At 35.9% G+C, this 23,060-nt stretch overlaps 2 protein-coding genes across 8 annotated transcripts in view; both read left to right on the top strand.

The window, feature by feature from the left end:
- The window catches only part of LOC108498458 (LIM zinc-binding domain-containing Nebulette), a 254,776-nt gene that overhangs the window by 155,480 nt on the left and 76,236 nt on the right, over positions 1–23,060 (top strand). The gene's annotated exons all lie outside the window — the stretch shown is intronic.
- LOC108498457 (nebulette-like) overlaps positions 1–23,060 on the top strand; it is a 106,435-nt gene that overhangs the window by 42,717 nt on the left and 40,658 nt on the right. For 4 of the 5 annotated variants that reach the window (XM_017817227.1, XM_017817226.1, XM_017817225.1 and 1 more), the window contains 7 exons: positions 3,522–3,565; positions 4,107–4,270; positions 4,768–4,990; positions 5,086–5,157; positions 11,139–11,243; positions 13,378–13,488; positions 19,719–19,829. In XM_017817227.1, the coding sequence (XP_017672716.1) occupies positions 4,925–4,990; positions 5,086–5,157; positions 11,139–11,243; positions 13,378–13,488; positions 19,719–19,829 (465 nt within the window). In that variant the 5' untranslated portion in view covers positions 3,522–3,565; positions 4,107–4,270; positions 4,768–4,924. Of the gene's footprint in view, positions 1–3,521; positions 3,566–4,106; positions 4,271–4,767; positions 4,991–5,085; positions 5,158–11,138; positions 11,244–13,377; positions 13,489–19,034; positions 19,078–19,718; positions 19,830–23,060 lie in introns of those variants that run through there. The other variant, XM_017817229.1, reaches the window with a different exon arrangement.

Below are 23,060 nucleotides of genomic sequence, written 5' to 3'. Positions count from 1 at the left end.
GCTCAGACTACACTGCTTCTTGTATCTAGGTTAGATTTGGTATTATTATGTGAAACTAGCTGTGTACCATACAGACATCTGAAATGCTCTGTCATCAAAATCCATTTGGGCTAGACAATGTCTCTGAGAGTGTGTGGTTGCAAAAAATGTCTATATTTATGTATTTATTAGGCACTGAAAATTCATTAGATTTTCTGGGATTCAAGAGTCAGTATTCTAACATCTCATTTGTATTTGTCTTTAAAAATATCATTGCCATTCTATGCTTTACCAAGACCCTAAATAAAATAACTTACATTGAATGAAAATCGTAGCTTAGAACCGTGAGGTATTCGCAGGTTTTGAAGTGTTATTGATAAATGCAGTGTTAATGATCTGACAGATACAAAATTATGGGGTTTTTTTCTAAATAGAGCCATCTCTTGAATTTCCTTAGTTAATGTGAATTGATATTTAATTTTCAGGGAGGTTAACACTGGCAGGCTGGGATTCCTCTAATTATCCTGTTTGTGATTCTGGTGCTGATAGCCTAACTATGAGCTTCCTTATACAGGGCTGCTAGGAACTTCTAGTCAGATAGATGAGTATTTCTAGAAATGAGAAGTAATTGAGTGTCAGCACTTACAAATGCCTTGTGTGCTTTTTGAAAAAGACACCACCATCTGTGTTGTGTCTTTGTACTTATTTCAGTAATGTGCGTGTCTGTCCAGTTAGAGCAGAAAATAACATTTTAATTTCAGGGATATCTGTGGGTTGATTTTTAACTCACTGGAAACAGGAAAAGCACTAAAACTCTGCCTCTGCTCTTATTAGGTTTTCAGTCCAGAATTGAAAGAAGTATATTCATAATGTGTACATACCTCTCAGTATAATGCTATGCAGACTTCGACCTGAAATACCTTGGTCCTTAATTTGCAACCTATGTTCAAGTACCCTATGAGGAACTCTGCATTAAATAGATTTGAGATGGTGATGTTTCTGGTATCTTTACTAGGACAAGCAAAGCCTCTGCTGTTTTGTGAAGTGTTAGAGAAGTTCTTTCAGTACATGTCGATATTGCATGTCTCAGAAGGCTTTTAGGGATTATGCCAAAAAAGTCCAGTGGTATTGTTTGTTCAGGGACAGAATTGAGAATCACCGCTATATTGTTATGTGAATCAGCACCAAGATGAGATGAAACATTTTAACTTTCTGGGCTAACAACTCCCAAATGTATTTTTTGAAAGATTGATAAAGGGACAAGGAGATGGTGTGGCTTTGGCCAGATGTGGACTCAGCTGTGTATGATCAAAGTGGGAAAGCTGCCCAACTGTGCGCCTGAACCATTCACATGCTGGGTCAACTTGTACTCATGGAGACTCAGGCTCATTTACGCCCCATGTTTCTTCTGCTTCTGCCTCCTCAGCAGATATGTGTTGAAACCAAGTACTTGAGTAATGCTCTGTGTCAAAAAATAGTGCATCAACACAAGCCAATGACAGCCCTAAGTGTCAGGAGATTGAAATGTCTCCTTTCATAGGATAAACCATATAGTTTGCTTCTGGAATGCTTGTCTTCTCTTATAAAAGGTTCATACACAGTGAAGGTTGCGTACTGCAAGTACTGTGCTTCTGTGAACAATTTAGACAATGTACAGCTATTTTAATGTTGCATCTTCTTCAGCAAAATAGCCTCATTATTAAGGCTGAATCTGAACTGAGATGTGAAACATCCATGCAGGGTGGATGGAGGTAAAAATGCAGCGTTTCCTTACAAAACTTGAATAAGTTGGGTACTTCCCTGAAGAAGCCATTTTTCCTGTTTGTATGCGTATTAAGTTATCTATAATGCAGTAAGAAATTCTAATTCTGCCGTGCTCTGTGCGCATATAAATATTGTGTACACACAGCACTCCTTTACAGCATTTTCTTAAAATTTTGTACAATCTGATTTTGTTTAATCTGTACTGTTTCATGCCAGAACAAATGACTATGGATTATTCCATTATATGTCATGGAAAATGGTTCAGAAGTGTCAGTTTGGAGATTTTGGTAAAAAATGGAGGATTTGTAGGTGAAAAGTAATCTTTAATATAACATAGTTCATAATTGTTTTGGGGATGTAAAGCTCAGCATTTTAACTAGGCCTTTGTTCAGATTAGATTTAGTATTTTTAGCATAGTTTTAAAAATGTTGTAAATGTACACAAACATTCCTGCTGATTCTAGATTATTTATTGCCTCTTATGGAAGTAATTAAAGCTTCTTTCCCATGCCTGGAAGTGTTCAAGGCCAGGTTGGATGAGCAACCTGATCTAGTGAGTGGCACCTTTGCCCTTGGGAGTGGCTTGGAGCTGGATTATCTATAGAGTCCCTTCCAACCCAAGCCTTTCTATTATTCTTTTCTATCTGGAGGCTATTAATTGAATCATAATGCACTTCTAAACCGTGCAACTCTTAAATAGTCCTAACAAATTCTTCCCTGAATGATATCTGGATATATTAAATTTTCAGACTTGCTTTATTGCACAGTGAATTTTATCTGGTAGCATTCAGTGCTTTGAGGAGGGAAAAAAAAGTGAGACAGGTTTCTGTGTCATATAGTATCTTACTACGTCTGTTATGTGAAAAGTGGAATTTTGAATAACTTGGGTACAATTAGCTGATTCTGTGATATTTCCCCCTTACTTAGTGCATAGTGATATATTTTTCTTTGATATGATTTATATATATAATATATATATAATATATATATAATCAAGTTATAGCTGCTGTCTTGAAATTCTTGTATTATGAAAGCTACATGGGACATAGGGCATTTGAATGCTCAGTTATGCCTTACCCAGATCATGCAAAAATGAAAAAAAATGAATTGAATCCAAGCAGTTAAAGATAATAGAATGTAATGGAATAGAATATTTCAGTTGGAAGGGAGTTACAATGATCATGAAGTCCAACTGCCTGCTCACTTCAGGGCTGACCAAAAGTGATCTTGCAGATTTTTATTATGCAGAAACCATTGCAGGGAAACCAGAATTAATATATAAATTTTTGTATGTCCTGCTGCTGAACATGCATGAGATACAATGTAAGCAGGTTAAAAAGCTGAACACCTCCCTTTCCCCCCAAAACATGAACAGTTTTGACTTTGTCATTTTGACCGTAATTGCTTTCTGGTGCAAAAAATAGCAAAAGATTTCTCCATATTCAGCAAGCTTTGCAGCTACCAATAGCTTTTCTCTGCTCTCTTAAATATTTTTCAATGTCTTCACTTAAAAAATTTATTAAATGTAGGAAGAAAGGGGAAATTGACTGCACTGAAAGAATATAGTATTTGCAATACCATAACAAAAATCCCAAAGTGAAGCCTTAGTGCTGCATATTTGTCTGGCACTTTTGTAGGTGCTCTGTCTCCTTAACATGTGGTCCTTGAAATCACACGAGTCTGTTGTTTAGAAATATATTTGCTATGGCCATAATCTTCAAAAACAACCTATTACTCTGAATATGCATCTTATAAGACTAAACCATTTGTTTTCACCAGGATGAAACACCCTGAACTTCAGAAGCAGTCAGCATAAATCCCAGGTAATTTTCATCTATACAAACCAGACTTCTCGGCTTAACCTAAACTTTAGCAATGCCAATCCAAACCTGAACTTTAGGAGTTTATATTTGAGAGTGGAATGGAAAGTCTTGAAGTTTTCTGTACCATTAACGTATAAAGAATTCTGTCTCTTGGTTTAGGCTGAAAGCAGTTTGTGCCTTTGTTCTTAATACTTTTTTTTCATATTTTCAGACCTTAACTATGTCAAATGTTTTATTTTTTCTCATCTTTGAAATGTTTCTTTTTCTAAGGAAATGTATGCTTTTAAATAAGCTCTAAGGATGTTGTGTTTGCACACAAGTACTTAAAAGTCTTTGAAGTTTTTTTTTTAAAGAGCACACATTCCTTATATCTTTGCCTGATTACAAAGCTGTGTAGTGGTGAATGACTTTACTAGATAAAGTTCATAATCATGACCTCTACAAAATGAGAAATATACAAGCTACAATTTGGAAAGAAAAATGATCTTAAAATGCTGGTTCCTCCAACTGGTCCTGTAATACCTCCTTGCTCATTTTACAGGAGTAAATACTCTGTACCAGTCAACATAAGGATATCTTTCAGCTTCATTGCAGCTGGAGTCAGTGACTTCATACTGAAAGAGGCTGGTTTTGAGACCACAGACCATGACAGTTTGTAACAGTGAAGGAATGTATGTCTGTGTGAATGCATAGCCATGTATACCTGTAAGTAATACAGACTTGTCTGTATCTATGTATGAACAGGTTTAAACTGCAGCTAGCATGATATGGAAAGTATTTAAGGAATTTTATAAGCTTTGTGGAAAAGAAGTAATTCTGAAAAATGTACTAGCAGTTACACCTACTGGCAAATGAGAACAGTGTGCTTTTTTTAGATCAAAAAGCTCTATTATTGGGCCAACAAAGTTTTGTGATAACAGTTTTGGAGTCATTGATGCCTGTAATCTTAGAACTGGGCAGTTTTACCATAAACTTAGAGTCAATGTTCCCCTGTTAATCCCGTTAATTTTACTACATTACTTATGTTGCAAATTAACTGCATCACAGTATTTTAATTGTGTTCATAGTAATTTTAAAAATAGTTGATGGGGATAGGTCATTTAATTATATTTTATCAGTAAGAAAGCATTAGCTCTGCTGTGACTGATAGCTAGCAAGGCCATCTGCAATGCTTTTCAGTTCACTCACACTGAATTGTTCAGATAAAGGCTGTCAAGTGCTGCCTAAAAAAGGAAGGAGCCGTGGTGGCATTAAGTGCAGTGGAGGACACAAATCCAGGCACGCTGGAGGATCTGAGCTGTTTCCTGCAGCAGTGAACCTTTTCAGAGTTTTCATTGTTGTTTCCTGCAAAGTATTAAAATGCGAGGGTCTGTCATTCAGGATCTCAGGGAGGATGAAAATGAAAATGGGGAAGAAGAAGAAAAGGTGGGTTAAACCCCAATGGCTTTTAAAAGTACTTGTTTCCTTCTGTTGTTACTCTTTAGGACGATAAACCTAGAATGATTACCTTTCTCTTACAGGTCTTCCTCAAGCCTGTTATTGAGGATAGAAATATGGAACTGGCCCGAAAATGCAGTGAATTAATAAGTGATGTAAGTGATGGTGACTATTTGCATCCTTATATTTGAATTTCTTTTTTCAAGTGTGTTTATATTTATGATACATATTTCCTCAGATATGTACAATGTAGCATGTACCCATCCAAAGCTCAGATATAGAAGCACACAAAGTAATAGAAAAACACAGATTATTCTAGTACCTTAAATTATCAGCCATAGAGGGATGAGCTTTTCAGAGCACTTTGATGGTATGAAACACAGGCCCTAGAAAGGAGAATGTTTCAAAATGTCTATCGGGTGTCTGCCATGAGAACACCTTGGCTGCTTTCATCAGGAAAATGCAGTATTTGTTCTGATTATAGCCTATGTAGTTTTATTGGTTTGAACAGAACTGGGATCAGTACACATAGCTGTAAGGAGGGAGGTTAAAAATGGATTTTGAATGTTATCTATTGGTCTGTGGTCACAGATGCTCAGAACTGCTCAGCATATTGTATTGACTACGCTTATAGGACAAATCCATTGAAATGCTAGAATATCTTTAAAATTATTTAACTAGCTTATTCTTGACTTAGTTACTACAGATTTTTAAAACTGTTTATCAGTTATAGACATTATATAAGCATCATAGATCAGATCCAAGAAATTACTGAGCAGAGAATGACTTTAGAATATTTTAAAGAAACTGAAAAGTGATGTCAGGCTCATGTTGTGTTGTAATCTATATTTAGATTTGTGATGTTTATTTTGTGGGAATAGAACATATAGAATCTACACTTTAGGTATAAATTTTTAGGGGTTATGTATTAGAAAAAAATAGGTAATTCAGAAGAACAGTATCTGGGATGTGTAAGTGTTACAGTGCTGGCTTGAAAGTGTGACTTGACAAGGTCAAAGTTTCCTCTTTGTCCATATATCTATTTCAATTTTCACAGAAAGAATGCTGGAAATTGGATAGATCCTTAAGAGAAGGTACCAAGATGGCTCCCTTGTAGTCTCAATCTACTTTAGGAAGTAGTAGAGATTAATAATATTTTTTACTGATAGCTATCTACATGCTTTCTTTGGGAAAAAATAGCATATGGTGCATTAAGTGCCTGTCAACTCATGTAAAGGCCAGAATGAAAATGGACCTGGAGCACTTATCTGACCCAAAATACATTTATTGCTTCCATGCAGCTTCTTTCTGAATGTGATTGCTGTTCTTAAAGGCAAAAACTTATTGAAAAGTGCTAAAGAAATATTTTCTTTAATTGAAAAGGAATTATTACTATGCTATGTACCCATTAGAAGTAATGTTGGCTGTGGCTGTTAATTAACTGACAAATGGAGTGGCTACATTTTCTCGGATTTTCTGCAGGGCCTTGAGAGCTAGGGTGAATAACTAAGTCAAGCCAGATTTCTGAAGCTTGTAATGGTTCAGGGATTTTTTGCTGTAAACTTGTAATATGTTTAGCCTACAACTGTGTTAGATTTTCCTTGAGATATGTCAAGCATAATGGCAAAGTGTCATTAATGCTTTCAAAGCAACAACAGTATGTACAGGTCCAGACCAATTAATTTAAAAAAAAAGACTCTGTGTTTAAAAATAGCTTTCAAATTTAGGGCCTTATTCAGCCTCTGATGAAATCAGTGCATTTATAGAGTATGAATGTTGGTCCCCAGAATTTTTGCTATAATGGAATTTCTTATGTTCAGTGAAGTCCTTCGTGCTGGGGGATAAATTGTTTACCCTGCACACTTCATTGTGGAGACCAATAAACTGCCAGGAGTTTGCATTCTTACCTTTGATTTTTGACTCATTGACATTCAGAACTTTTTATATATTCCTTATCCTTTTTACCATGAACCTTTGCAGAAACTACTGTTTGTGTGGAGGTATCATTGGTGTACATCTGTACGTTTTATGTGTACAGTGGTTTTATGGCACTTGCAGTTTGGCCCTAAGATGACCTTGGGAGAGCAACCTGTGTCCTTGCTGACCACGAGACTGGGTGATTGTCTTTCTCTGATGGTGGAGCTGTCAGCACAGCTCCTCCATCAGAAAGCAGCGCCAGGAGTGCACATACCTGAGATACTGGGGTTGCATTATGCTTGCCCTGCATTCTTTGCTGGCTGACTTTAATTTGGCAATGTGGTTTTAAAAAAGTGTTATGATGGCAGTCCTTAGTGCATGCATAGCTGTCAGCCTTGAGCTGTATGTAGGGGAAGTTGTGTTAATGTGCTCCTGTTCTTGAGGAAATCCCCAGTTTCATTTGAGGTTGGCAGTTGTTTGTTCTGTGGCTGTGATATCCCTGGATTGTTTCTCTCAACAGCCATTTCATTTAATCTCCCTTCATGATGCAATTTAATTCCACAGATGTTTTCAAAACTGTCGTGTGTTTGACTTATATGAATTACCTTCCTTTCCAGGCCTTTTCTCTTTCATATTGAAATTGCGCCCATCCATTTGCTTGTGGCGTATTTTCATATTTGTTTTGATTATGGGGTGTGATGTTGTCAATACTGTTCATAAGCAGAGACAGGAATTATTATACATGATATTTGACCAAACTGTCATAATCCTTTTCAGTAGAATGGCAGACACTCTGCCACTGAGAATTCTGCTCAGTTTTGGTCATGTGTGGTAGCAGTGCATCTTTTCTCCTATATAAAAAGTAGAACTACTTGCCATTTAGCTGTCCTTGCTTTATCATGTCTCTGTTATAAAGGCCAAAGAGACGTAGAGTCAAGTGGAGGAGCAGCGTGCCTTTCCACTCATACCAACAGGGTTCTGACCACCTAATTCTGGGTGCAGGTGTTCCACTTCACTTGCCATTACTAGCCACACCTCTAATTCAGGAGGACTTTGAGGTCCAAATTGCTGGAGACTACTAAAATACTGTACAGTAATAGTACTATACGCCTGCCATTTATTTTCTCATGCTTTTCTCTAGGTTGCTGCAACCACATAGAGAGGATTTTGTATTAGATGGATCTGTGGTCCAACACAGTTCTTAGTCTTATGAGAGATTCTAAATTAATTAATGTAGGGTTGGAAAGTGAGTCCTTAGTGGAAAAAGTTCCCTTTTGTTTTAGCATAAAAGCTAGATAGGAAGCTCTGTTGTTTTTCCAAACTTAAATGGGTATTTGAGATATGACAGTTCTACAGTGGATCTTGGCATGATGACTATTGACATGGTTATTTATATTAAAGTTAGATTAGTATGTACCCCTGAATACAATGGTTGCTGCTTGGATTAAGCTGTTACCATTCGAGCCTTTCCTTTAGTCCACAGTCTCCCTCTGTGTTTCTCCCTTGAAAAGGCTGATGGAACAGGCCATGGATGAGATGAATTTTTTTGGCAAACTGGAAAGCTTCAACCTGAAGGTTGGATGCCCTTGTTTTATAAAGTTGATCTTTCCATGTGACATCCATTAAGAAACAAATGCAGCTTGAAGCTTGCTGTTTTGATGGTTGTCTAGGAATTTTAATCCACTTTTACATGATAGCTGTGCTGCTGGTTAGAGATAGTTTTATGATGAGTCAGGGAGAAGAAAAGGATAAGGAGAGAAACTGGACCTTTTGAAAGAGCAGTGGCTCCAGGCCATCATATGCAAATTTTTCCTATTTGTTTTTTTCACAAGGTTTACCGGATCTGCTCAGTCTAAACAGCGTATTTTGTTATGAAGAGCAAGTCATTTGCAGGCAAAATTTCCTATTTAGTATTTTAGACATTTGAATGTTTAACTCCAAACCTTGAAGAGGAATGTTAGCTTCTCTGCCTATTCCTTCCAGCCATTGGTTATGTTCACTTGTAGCCAACCTCTTGAACATCTTGGTTGCATCATTTACAATAGATTTGTTTTTAACTGCAGATGTCATGACTTCATTATACTTGTTGCATATCATCTTCCATCTTTCTGTTTCCAAGCAATGTGGACAATTCTGTAGCAGAATGGAGTGTGTTGGATCACAGTTTGAACAAACATTTTGTTATATGTCCTTTCTAAATGGTCCATTTGTGTCCATTTTGTGGCCTCTGTGGGTTACCATAATAAATGTGAATAATAAAGGAGTAAGGGGGTGGCATTAGTCCTTTACTGGTTTTGGGTAGTTTGAAAGCATGACTTTTGCAGCAGAACAGATTGTTTCTTCTGGTCGTGTTTTGTCATTCCCTCCAATTAAGATACACCTTAGGAAGCTTTTATGTTTGAGTTTTAAATGTAATTATTGCTCTGTAATTAAAATGGATGTAATTACAGTCAGCTTTTGATATCTATGGGTGATTTATCTAAGCTGTGAGCAGCAAGACTCTCTGTCTCCTCTACCAGAGTCACAGTTTTACAGGAGTTCCTACTGGGAATGCCATCAAACCTAACCAGTAAGCAGTCAGCTCCATAGATTTCCCATGCATGTGGGCATATTGAACAGTGCGTGCCTGCTCATGTGTTCATAAAACTGCACTTTTTTTGTATATTGCTCTGTGATTACCTTGGAGTACAGTGTCATACACAGGTTACATGAACCACTGGTTTTGTGATCCCTGAATAAAATCATGACACAGTAATGTTACACTCATTGTTCACCAAACAGTTTTTATTTAAAATAGACCGTAATCCACAAAGGCAGACAATATGATTTGGTAATGAGATGTAGATTCTTTCAGTAGTCCAAATGTGGATAAGTTCAATATTAAAGTTGTTTACTGTGTGAGGATTAAGTAATCATGAGTTTGAGATGAATTCAGCATTATCTAGTCCATTTTGCAGTGTACAGAAAGTTTGCATCAGAATGTACAGGAGCTGATTTTGTGTAAGCTGCCATCCTTCTCATGAATTTTCCAGGTCCCTGTAGAGAAGCATAGACTAGAACTTGTGATATCCATTAAAGATTCAGAGAGAGAGGAAATTAAGACTGCATATTTCTGTAATGCTCGGATGCAGATCATATTGCTTCTGTCAGTGCTTGTCAGCAAGTCTAGAGTGCATAAATGCAAGCTGCTGTTATGCAGAATGTGAAAATGGGGTTACAGAAATGGTAGTAGATAATAACCATGAAAGAGCTTAGTACTAAATAATTAAATTTGCATTGATCTAAACTATTGTATGTACAAAGAAAGAAATATCACTAAAAGCATTTAAGGCTATCCATGTAAAGTGTCTGTTTTTAAAACTTATTTAGTCCATCTCATCATAATTCATCATCTTTCTTCATGAAGTTCTTATATAATAAAGGTACCTACCTGTTAATCATGTCCATAGATTTTATCCTTCTTATAGTCTCACTAATACAAATAAGTAACTCTGACTTCATCAGGTGGTGTGGTACCTGCCCACACTGTTTGCCCATGGTAAGAAAAAGGTTAGTTGTTAAAAAAAAAATTGTGTTTCTATTTTTTTGGCAAAATATATCACGGTGTTTTGTTTCAAAAATTGTTTCCTTTGTGCATACACACTTTAAAAATGGCTCAATTTAAAATTTATTTCGTCTTAAATTCTTTTAATCCTTGCATGTCATTTCTGTTGGGTGCTTTGTAGGTAACGGTTTGGCAGTGGCCTTCTGAATTTATTCATTGAACTCTTGGATTCAGAAAGGGGCATTTGATGATGTTATACAGATTCTGTGCTTGCTATGTCTGTGTTAGAAGTTAGTTTAACAATTTTATCTTTGAGATCAAGGATCAAGGAGATCAATTATTTGATTCTTCTTTCTTTAGACATACTAAAACATCTGCAACGGTGGTGAAAATGTGCTGTAGATATATAGAAAAAAATCCTATCTTTTTCATCTTTATTATTAAAGAGTTCTGTGACTTTTACATAGTCCTGGTACTGTGTGTGAGAACTGGGTGTTTCCCTTTATGGTTTAATTTGATCCAGCTAGAGGTACTTGCAAGCCATCCAGAATAGTATCCATGGATAAAATAAAATAATAATAATAAAAAATATTTAAGTAAAAAATAGCTGTTGTTTATTTTTCTGTGTGTGTGTGTGTTTAAGAACAATTAAACTTTTTTTTCTTCTCTTTGTAGATACACTATAAAGAAGAGTTTAAAAAATCTAAAGGCAAGTGCATATTTGTACCTGACACCCCGCAGCTAAAACATGTGAAAAGTGTCGGTGCTTTTATTTCTGAGGTAAGATCTAAAAGGCTGAAGAATTTTCTTGGCTTCTTATCCTTCTTAAAAAGTCTCTCAGTTGGATACTGTGACTTTTAGCAGGGGAAGGACAGCTTCTTTCAAATAACAGTTCTGTTTATAGCTAAAGTGACTTAAAAGGCTGTAATTAATATATACCGTATATGTGAGTAATAATAATTTGGAATTATGTGATACTTTTATTTTGGGATTTGAAGATACTTTGCTAATGGTTCTGAGCCAGTCCTAGCTATCCCATTTTATGGGTGGGTAAACCGAGGAATAGGAAAAGAATTTTTTTGTTACTTGCTCTGCAATGATGAAGTTTGCAAACTTCACCTGTGCAAAGTTTCCCTGCTGTGGAGAATTCACAGCCTGATATAAAACAGGAGAGAAGGGAACTGTTTCCTTTGTTACCATCCCTGTCCTTCTTCAGCGAGGGACCTGGGGCAGACATCGGGTCAATGCCATCTGTGGGTTGCCTGAGCACTTGCATGCCTCCCTGTGTCAGAGTTTTTAGGTCTTCGTGTACACAGACATGCACACACACACACACACACGCACAACTGTAGTGGCAAAGAAAGAGTAACAGCTTCCAAAATGCCAGAGCAGCATTTACTGCCAGCTCTTCATGTCCTAGGTACAAGGTGCTGTAGAATTGCATCTCTGATTATTTTCCATAGGTAAGAAGAGCAGCAGGAGTTTTACAAGGCAGAGAGTTGCTTTGTTTGGGAATCACTGCTTCTGGGTGATTTTTCTGTCACTGTGACTCTTGGAAGACGTAAATTTTTGGTGCCTCGTTTTTTGTGTTACCTTTATTATTATGATAAAGAATGCTCCAATATCTCTGTCTGAAGTTACATAATTTATGTACATTCTGTAATCTCTTTCTGATATCCAAGAGTTTGCTGTGTGGCTACATCCAATAGAAGTGCATCTAGTGAATATTTTTGTTGTATTTATCTTTCAGTATTCTAAGAAAGAGTGGCATTACTCCAAGGGGAGTAAATCTGATGTAATCACACTTTATAAGAGGCAGACTATTGCAGTCTACAAAAGTAAAGTATATAGCGAATATTTATCTAATCCATCTGATTCCAAAGAAAAGCTGCTAATTATAAATCAAAGATTTAGAGATATAAAGGTTTTTTAAAATTTTTAAACCCCTTATGTTTTATGTTACCACACTTTGAGCACTCTATCTGCTTATTGCAACATTACCTGAAGCTAATGATGTGATGGATGGTTTATCTTGTAAATTACTGACCTCTAGTGTCCCATAACCTGTTTTTGCAAAACTTGGACACTGAAATTCTTAACAGCATGTCCACAACAGTGAAAAAGAGCCCTCTGGCTTGGAAAATTTATTAGAGCAAATTATTTATATAGATATATACATATGGGGAATTAGCCTCTAATGAAGAACTGTATATTGCACAGTAAATTAATGACATTAGACAGTATAATTTAAAATATTTTTGGTATTTATGATCACTTTCACAGCTGCACTTGACATTGTTTTTATGAATTTGAAAAACTTATATATGAAGCAGAAGCCTCACAGATTTTGAACTATTATTCTGGTCTCTCTTGTGAAGCCCTTTTGTGAGGAATTGCTAGTACTGAACACTGGAGGAAATACAGGATAAGTAAAAAGTAATTAAAAAATGAGACTGTAATATGAAAAGATTAAGTAGAAATTATGGTGGACATGCTAATTTCAATGTTCCCGTCCTTTCCAGCTACATTTAATTGCTGATACTTATTAATTGGTAAAATATTTGTTGTTGGCCTCTCATTGCTTCCGTTGTGCAAAACTTGTGAAAGGAGAAAGAAAAAAGATGTTTTGATTTTGAAAATTATTTGAAAAAATATAAAAAAATCTGCCTTGCTACCTTATTTTATACTCCCCTCCAAATGATTGAATTTAATTAGTAGATATTTTGCATTGTTTTGTGAATTAGATGCATCCACCTAAAGTATTATTTAAATATGTTTTTGCTTGGAAGTTAATGACAGCTTTAAATTTTTCCAGTTCTAATGGCCTATGTCATTTTACTTACTAGAAAAAATAGGTAATATGTTTACTGTGTCTTAATTTTTGCATTATATGTCACCTTTTTCTGCCCTCTAGGTGAAGTACAAAGGAGCTGCTAAAAAAGACCTTTCCAACTCTCTTTATCAGCAGATGCCAGCCACAATTGACAGTGTATTTGCAAAAGAATTAATGCAGCTTCAGAGCAAGGTACAATTTTTAGAATTGCAAAATGATTTTTAGATTAACTGTGTGTCAGAATATGGCCAATTTGAACAAAATATTTGCACAGACACTTGATTGCTGGCTTGATTTATTTGAATGAGTTTATCAACCACAGTTTATCAGCATAACTTCTTAACTTCAAGAACTACTCAGTTTTAAAATGTTGACAATCTTTTGACATTGTTATGTTTATTAAATATACATTTAAAAGCTGCTAGTGCATTCATAAATCCATTAGAAATCCATGAATGCAATAAGGAATTAACTGAATTCAGTGACATTGCACTGTGCTTATAGAATAGATGAATCTTATATAACAACTATTTCCTGTTGGGTGTTGTATTAGCTATATAAAATGTTTGATGCTGAAGGCAAAAGAATAAAATCTTTAATGACTTCTACAGGCACTTACTGATAGCAGTAAATGTATTTGTGATGGTCTACATACTAATACAACGAATTTTATAGAATTAAAAATATGAAGTATATTAAAGGTAGTGTAAAGCATGTAAACAACCAGCAAAATAGTAAATTCCACTTCAGTTGCCTTCGGGGGCTTAAAAATATAATACCCTAAATGTAAGCAGGTGACCCTTCACTTCCATTGATCTCAGTGGAATTGCGAATGTTAAGTATGTGTAATATGAATGGAGCTAGAGATTTTCATTGTTACTCATGAGAATTACAGCTGATAGATGGTCATTGCTTTCTGTCCACCAAACATTTCCACATTTTTCTTGTTTTTACTTTCTCCTCTCTTAAAGATACAGTTTAATACAGCCAGCGTGTGAACATGCTCCTAAATCCATAATATTGACTGTATTTCAATAAGCATTCCTCTAATGCAGTGATATTTTTTCAGACAAAGGAAAATACCAAAAGAAAGGACTGAAATGTCAGGACACATTGTAGAGAAATGTTTTGATATAAAACAGTGTTTTAATCAAGGCTATATTAAGCAAATATAATAACATATATTTTAGTTTTCTTAGTTTGAAGTGGAACATATATACACTCAGGTTAAAGCAGCACAGTAGCTGAAATGTCATTAATGTGACATTTCACTGAAAAGTGAGTGATTAGAGGAATTACAGTAGAAATAAATTGGGAATTAAACTTGTATAACTGTTAGCTCGATTTATAAAACATTAGTTAACTATTTTGCCACAGATTCACTCCCGGATTCATTCCAAATTATTATATTCTACATTAGTTTACACAAATGGGATTAATTAACATTGGTGATGTGGCAGAAGAGACAAATAACTGAGACTAAAAGTGAAACCATTGATTCATCAAAAAAACCCTTTTAAGGTTTTTTATTTGATAGTTTTTGAAGGTTTTCTTCAATCATACAACAGTCATAGAGAAACAAATACGCATATAGGATGAGATATTTAAGCAGAAATTTTCCCTGTAAAATTCATACCATTCCCTTAGGAATAGTTGCATTATAAATCATAATCTACCATAAAACTTAAAGATATGCTGACACATTTTTCCAACTTGTGGTTACAGTTGCAGTGGACCTGAATTTAATGCTACTTTGAGAGAGATCTCAGGGGATTTTCTAGTGAAAATGTTCTTCACAGTATTCAAATCTAATCCATATTGTGCCTATCACTGTGGTACCTAAGTAGCTAATACAAGGATTTCACATTCCAGCTGGGTCAGGATGTGGCAGAGGGGTTTTTTGCTGCATCTGTCTAGCTGGGTTTGTGAATTTACAGGTCATCACTTCAGGAGGAGACTACAGATATGCCATAGGAAGGAGAGAGAGCAGCACCAGCTGGCCATTATACCAGCCCTCCTGCAAAAAGGCTGCTGCAAGCACAGAACTGCAGTCTGTTTCCCAGTTACACTAAGCTGATTTTATGTAGGTGCTGATTTCCTGAGAGGTGGAAAATACGAGTACATATCCTCCTTCCCATCCACATTGGAACAAATTTACACCTTTGACTCCTTTTTCATGCTTCTTGGATGAAATGCTGGGCTTGAGTGCTTCTGTAGCCAGATCAAGCAGGGGTTTTCTCGCTCTGTGGTGCCATGTTCTTGGTAGATGCCAAGCACTTGCATCTGGACTAGGGGATCATGGTGCGGAAGGAAGGAGAGCCACTGACTCTCCCTGCTGCTACCTGCTAGCACAGGCTGGCATACCTGTTCTGGGGGATCTCCTTACACAGGTGTGCTCTCGGCAAAGGATCTCTGCCATGATTTGATGTTTGCTCCTGAAATGGTGTTGCTGTACTGCTGCTGCCCAGCAGCTCTGTCTTCAGCCTACCTAGATCTAGCCCAATTTAGTAATTTGATACACTGTTTCAAATCACACTCATCATTTAGGGAGTTGGGGGCAACTAGGGGAAATTTCCCATTTTTCACAAGAAAATGGGATTTCACCTACATTGTCCTCTCCAGAGCAAACAGACTGCCACAGCACCATTGACCACATTTGCATGCTTTAACTCATATGGCAATTGTCAGTAACTTCAGCAGAGCCAGGACCTCATTCTGTAGGGTTGCAGCCATGCAAGGTCAGCACTGGCATATGGATCTTGCCACAATGGAGAGTACAGCGCCCTGACAAATGTGGTTCTCTTCCAGTGGAGCTTCTCCCCCATATTGACTGTATTGATACATGCTCAATTCCCCTTCAAGATACTCGGGAAAGCCTAAAACAAGACCATCTCTGTTGGCTTTTTCATGAAACCCACATTTGGTTTTTTGTGTTTTATGTAGAACTGGCACAAAGGTATAAATAAATACCCATAGAGAAGGACATCTATCTAAAATTGTAACCAAAAAATCATGACAGTCTTTATGGGAAAAAATGTTTCATGAGAATGAAAAAGAAGTTTCATAGCCCCACATACTTGGGTGGCTTTTCTCAATTTCATTTTTTTCCTCTACACAGGAAATTTGACTGTTGACTTCTAAGTAGCTTTCTTGAGGGTGAGCAACCAGATTTTGCTCCCTCTCTCACTTTTGTCACCATTGTCCCCAGGGTAAGCTAGAGAGAGAAGTCCCTGTCCTCACTGAGTAACTTCACCTTCCTTGCCAGTCTACAAAAGCTCTCACCAATTTCCCTGTTCTCTACAGTGAGAAAATAAAATTGATGGGAGCAGTCTAGGCAGGGAGCCTTCAATGTTGATTTTCCTGAGAGGAAGTGGACATATTTTTGAAAAATTGCAGTTTTCCTGTGGAAAATATTTCTTAAGGAAAACTTCTGATCATTGCTAGCTCCGTGCAAAGTCTTTTTCTTGTCTGAAGATCAGACAAGATTCAGTATACTGAATACTTCCTTACGTAGAACGATTGTTTTTTAATAAGGTGTCACAAACAATGATAAAGGTATTTAAAATTGCTTGAAGGGAAAACAATGTTGGAAAAAAGTAAGTGTTTCATCACTTTTTTCATCACTTTATTTCTGCCATAAGACGTGATTGCACTGTTTTTCCTCTTATCTGAAAGGAATAATCTAAAGCAAACTGAAGGCAGTTTAATTTTCTCCTTTGCACAGGGCAATACCTCAAAGAGTAACTATATGTCAATGCTTAACGGTATTTTCTGTTTGGTTTTAAAGATGATGAGCCAAGTGAATCTTTAGCAATATTTACAACTTCCAGAGAAAGTTTCAGAGGGTTTTTTAAACTACAATAAAAAAATTGTGATTTACTGCATCACTTACAATAATATTACACATTATCAGACTGTTTTATGTAATTATTTAATTTTTTTTATGGTATGAAATGTCATGTTCAAAATTTCCTGTTTTATGCTGGCAGGTATTAGTCTCCTAGACTTCTATACTTGTGTTTTACATGAATACACTAGTTAATCTAATTCTCTGTGTAGAGATTAAATTGACATTTTCTGTGTTTTTGAACATTTCCTCCTACAAAATCCTACTTTGTGGATTTTAAGTTCAGAGCTCAGCTTACTGACTATAAAGGGAAATATATAAAAAAAATGTAATAGTGTTTAAAGTATGACAAAACAGAGGGTCAGAGCTAGGTTAAAAGAGCACAAAGCCTTCCTTAATGCAGCTTCCTATTGACACACTGGTGTACAAGAGAGATAAGAAAAATAAAAAATGAGTACTTACAAATTAGTTCAATCTGAAGTCATACCTACTTAAATAATTGCCTTGCATTTCTCAAGTTAATAAATGGTGCCACTAAAGGGTAGAGGTTATGTCAGTGACCTGTAATGCTTGATCTCTCTCTGGAGTAGTTTCTTATGCAGATTTGATAAAGGAAATTCAGTTTAGCTAAAACTTGAAAATTAACATGAGTTGAGAAATAAATGTACGCACACTAACCTGTAAAATAATGGTTCTAAGACTATTGATGAAATAATAATAATTATTCTTTTGTGCTTCCTTGAAACTGATTTACAAATCTAGGAATAGTTTTGCACTAAAATGTCCAAAACTAAACTAGACAGCCTTTGAATTCCTCCTAGCCTGTGACTGCTTCTAGATTACTTCAGTGAGTTAATTGGAATAATCTGAAATAATAGAAGGAACACAGATGCCAAATAGCAAGTGAAATCTTACTACCTTAATAAAGAAATGGTCATCTTTTTCAAGATACTGGATGCTGAATTGTAATTCCTGTTAATTTTCTCATGGTGGGAGGTGATGTGCTGTTGTGTTTTGATGTCGTCGTTATGTAGCCCACCTGCCAAGAGAAAAATAGAGATGTTGAACCAGCAAAGTGGTAATGTAATAAAATATTTGTAAATTAGTAGATTTTGGAAGTAACTGTATGGGGCTGCTTTTCAGAATCGTGTTAATTGGCGGGGGAACATCTTAAAAGTGACAGTGTAAGCAAGGAGAAGTTGCAGAAGAGTTTTTGTGGCATATGTTTGTATAGTAATTACACTTTTGCTGGGAATCATTTGTTAGCGATGCTTCGGTCTTGTTGAAGATTATGTGCTTTTCCATTTGCCAGATGTAGGCAAGTTATGGATTCTTTTTGTTTCAATTTAAGTTGTGTTTGTTTCTCCAGAGGCCTGATCATGTTTCATTGTATAAGGAGGTGGCACATTTTAAGTTTCCTGATTTGATAATTTCATTCACATAGTAGCAGTGGAAAAATACCCCCTCCCCCTCCTTTTTGTCTTAATCTCTCAGCCTATATATTATTTTGTAATCCAAGATAGTCAGAGCAGATACTAACATATTGCCTTGGGCACCTTACTCTGTGACTCAGACGAAATTGTGCTGCTTTAAACAGAAACAGATACAGCCTTTTCTCACAGTCCTAAGAGTCTGAATCACCGTAGTTGAGAGTTCTCTCAAAACTTTCACAGTATTCTTCTATTGCTCTCAAGGGTTTTAGTTTCAATACTTCTTCTGATCATCTATCAATCTTATTTAGTATTTGCTGTTTCCTTGGGGATTATTTTAGTGCTTGTTCATGAGAGCTGTTAGAAAATGAATTTTCTTGATGCTTGCTGCTTTTTAGGCATCAAAACCTGGTGAATTTTCTTAATATAAGCCTAAAAGCTTCTGACAAGGATAAGTGCAAGATCAGCTTTTTGGGCAGTTCTGGTATATGAATATATGTATATGTAAGTATAACACAGTACAGTGAAAGCTGGATAAATGCCCAATGTTGAGCTCCTTTTCTATTATAAAAATAAATGTGTTTATAAACTCACAATTCGATTACATTTTCCTTTACCATGATGTGAATTGAATGTAAATATTATTTTTCTTTGTGAACTTGGGGGCTAGTCAAAATGCATATTGTGCTAGTAGTTTCCTAGCAGCAGGAGAAAGAGAAGTTTGGGCTATGAGTATTTAATGTAAAACTGTTTGTTTATGAAAAATGCATAACCTGTTTTCCCCCCGAAAATGATGTGTTTTGAGCAAATAAAAATCTTTTGCTTATCCTTTTCCCTGATCTGTCTTCTCACCTTGTTAAGCTTAATTTTCTGTTTCTGTATATTGCTTTTTCTTCCCCCTGTCTACTCATGCCTCTGTTGCAATAACAGTTGCAGAGAAATCTCTCTGCTGACTCTACCTTATATGTCTCTGTTTTGGGTAGAAGCTGCTCTCATTTCATTAAGGAGCTGGTTCCATTAAGGAGTTTAATTATTTATTATGTATCTTCCTCAATACAGGCACACTATGACACTGGGTTTAACCCAGCTCATGTTATTATACCTGCTCTGCTCAGGTCGCAAAAGTATAATATTGCTTCTTTCAGGTACTCTATAAACAAAAACATGATGCTGAGAAAGGAACTTCAGATTACGCACGAATGAAGGAGCCTCCAGATGTTAAGCATGCCATGGAAGTCAGTAAACACCAGAGTGATGTAAGTACTCCCCCATCTGAAATGAGTGTGCTTGTTTTTCGGTAGATACATCTGCTACAGCTAACTGAAATGAACTGGGCATGGAATATTTTCATATTTTATTAGCTGGTATTTTTTTATACACTACTTGCTCTGAAGTTATTTGGGACATGATGTGTGTATAAAATATGCTGAGTTAACAGTATGTGACTTTTATCCTGAATTGGAGTGAAAAGTGTTTGTTATTCTTTATCAGTTATTTTATCAGTTATCAGTTTATTTTAACTGCTATTAAGTGCTATCGCTTTGAAATAAAATTGCAAACAGGTTTTCTGAATTCACTTGTAGCTACTTGTACTTTGAAAGTATATAAAGTTCTTCATTTACATGAAGGGCAGTGTTATTTCAGTGTCTTATGCTGTCAATACTTGGATAGTTCTTCAGGGGTGCTGTACAGAGGAGAGAATGGGTTATTTCTACTCTGCTCTTGCACACTTTTATATGCATGAATAACTTTGTTCCTATCTCATAAATACATATCAAGTAAGTTTCAAAGAATTTAATAGAATAATTTATGATTTATTTTGCAAAATCTGAGCCATAGAGTCCAGTTTGATGCCTGGCACCGGTTTATACCATTTGACTAAAGTATTTGTTCTTGTAGTATTATTTAGATAATTTACAAATAATTTACAGATAATTAGGAGTGCTTAGCAATATTTTGAAAGTTGGTTGCTTTTTTTGTTTTTCAGCTGCTTGTTATCTTCTTTAAGTTTTGTAGGTTTTCACAGTATAAAAACCTAATAATAATAGTATTTACATTTTATATTAGAATCAAGTCAGGTTTGATTTCATGGTTAAGCTAGCTTATAGTAACTCAATGCACCATTGCTTAGGGCAGAAATTCTACTCAGATTAGTGTCTTAAATGATACAAACACAACTTTGAAGAAAAACGTATGTTAGTTTTAGGTTTTGTAAGAGCTTACTTATAAGAAAAGTGAATTTTAGGAGAAGATTGGTTAAAATAGTGAGGTCGTTTTAAAGGGTACACAAAGCTATTAAGAACAGCTGATGTGTAATTACCTTTAAAGTTATGATCCATTTCCATTCCCGTTAGGTAAGTCAAGTAGATGTCATTTTGCAACTGTTTTTTCCTAGATACATGGGATATTTTTTTGCTTCTAATAGTATAGAAAATGAAGCTTGGGTGTTCATTTTGAATTATCTTAAATTTACCCTATCTTGCCTACTGACAGTGTAACAAACACTCTTAGGTTATGTAGGCTGAAAACTAAATGTCAATATTAGATATCTGTGTGTGCAGAATCTTGACAGCTGGCTGCTGATTAAAAGGCTACTGGAAAACTTCAGGGAAGCATTATGTTTGAGGAATAACTTTTTCTTCTGCTGGGAAATACCTACATTGGAACTCCCAGCAGTAATTTGCGACCTACCTTGATTACAAAATTCCCTCTTCCTGTCAAACTCTGTCCATATCTGCCGTTGGAAGCATCAGGATGTCACGCTGACAGAGCGTAGGAGCTGGAAACATGCATGTCTCTCCCCATAAACCAGAGGGTTTTTCTTACCTAGCAGTAGAAATGATGGTGGACTACTAGGGAAGAAAATAATGTTGGAAAGAGAGATGAGAATCACCCTCAGAGAAAGTGGTGGGACCAGGAGGAATATGAGATGAGTTTCTGTATCGAATTCATCATGGTCTGAGGATTAGTACGCTAGTGCAAACCCTATTCCCCTTCTACAGCTGTACATCACCTGCTAACAGAATTAAGGAGAGCAGGGTACAGATGTGAGGATAAATGGAATTCAGTTGTTTCATCTTCTTTCACTCCTAGAGGAAGCAAAAAAAAAAAAAGGAAATGAAGGCAAATGTAGGAGGAAAGGATATTTTGGTAATTAAGAACTTTTAACTGCATGTTAAAAATAATGAAAAATTATGAAGGAAATTATTTTCAGCCTGAGCAAACTTCAAAAACATCAGACAAACCATCCATATCCAACATAAAACTAACCAGTTAGTTTAATTGTTTAGGAACAAATTCTTTCTGGTTGCTTGTGAATAGTTGCAGTGCAATGGGCATATATCTTTATCACACATAAAGGAGAAAGTTACATAAATCCAGTTACTGTTCAGGAAAGTTAAACAGCTGCTGTTGGCTTCATGGTGAATAGCTGTGGATTCCGTGTTTTGTAAGTACAGGTTTAATTAAGAACTGTGTTGAGTTTTCATCTTTGAGTCATGGGATAGTGAGCATCCCAAATGTGGAGCATTTTTCTTTCCAAACTCTTTGAGCCTATCTGTTTAATCACAGCTTTGGAAGTACAGGGAAAAAGAAGGGAAACTATAGAAGGGCTAGAAGGGCAAAGCTCTTTTATCCACCAGTCAGTACAGTTTACCTATGGTGCTCCCATATGCATGTTTACCTACAATGCTATTCCAACTCAATTCAACCTTTACAATGAGGGTTTGTATCTAATAGGATTAGGATGTGTTTAAGGCTATTTACTCAGCCTTAAAATAAGGCTGACATTTATACTCAACTCTGTGAAATGCATAATTTCCTTTAAAAATTAAAACTATATTCACCTTACAAAACAATTGTGCTGATATTTTGAAATTGTCTTGAATATCATTAATATTCTTATCTATAAGTGTGGGCAGAAGCTGTGTACCAGGGAAATACTGTAAAATCTCCTGAACAATGTGATCATGTATAAGAAAATAGTTTTTCTGTTTTTCATATTAGATTGAAGAAAATTGCTCTTGAACAAAAGTGACTTTTTTAATGATAGGAAATATACTTGAAAAAGAATTAAAATAGTACAGAATGCTTGGACGAAAGCGTGTTTTTCCAAACCAGAGTACTTTTCTCTATAAATTGTTTGTGTTTTGTGAAGTGAATGTTAATGATGTGACTTTGGCACACAAAGTCATTTGCAGAACAATGAAGTAGGGACCATCAGCCTACCGATGTCTGTGCTTGACTGATGTCATTTAGCTCATCTGGAAGTTTCCAAACTTGGGACCAAAACTAGGGGGTGGCCCTTAAAAAAACCATCAGATGACAAAATACTGTTTTGCCTTGTGTGTAGCTGAGGATCACGTGGACAGAAGAAATGTAATTGGACAGTGAAATGACATGACAACTAAGTTTCTAAAGCAAAGAAACCACTTGCCACATTGTGCCTACATGGAAGCTGCATGTAGCATTTGGTGAAGGTACTCAAA

Source organism: Lepidothrix coronata, unplaced genomic scaffold (genome assembly GCF_001604755.1).
Source record: "Lepidothrix coronata isolate B3197 unplaced genomic scaffold, Lepidothrix_coronata-1.0 Scaffold59, whole genome shotgun sequence".
In the NCBI taxonomy this organism is placed as follows: Eukaryota; Metazoa; Chordata; class Aves; order Passeriformes; family Pipridae; genus Lepidothrix; species Lepidothrix coronata.
The sequence above is the reverse complement of the archived record's forward strand: the minus strand, read 5'-3'. Positions and strand labels throughout refer to the sequence as shown.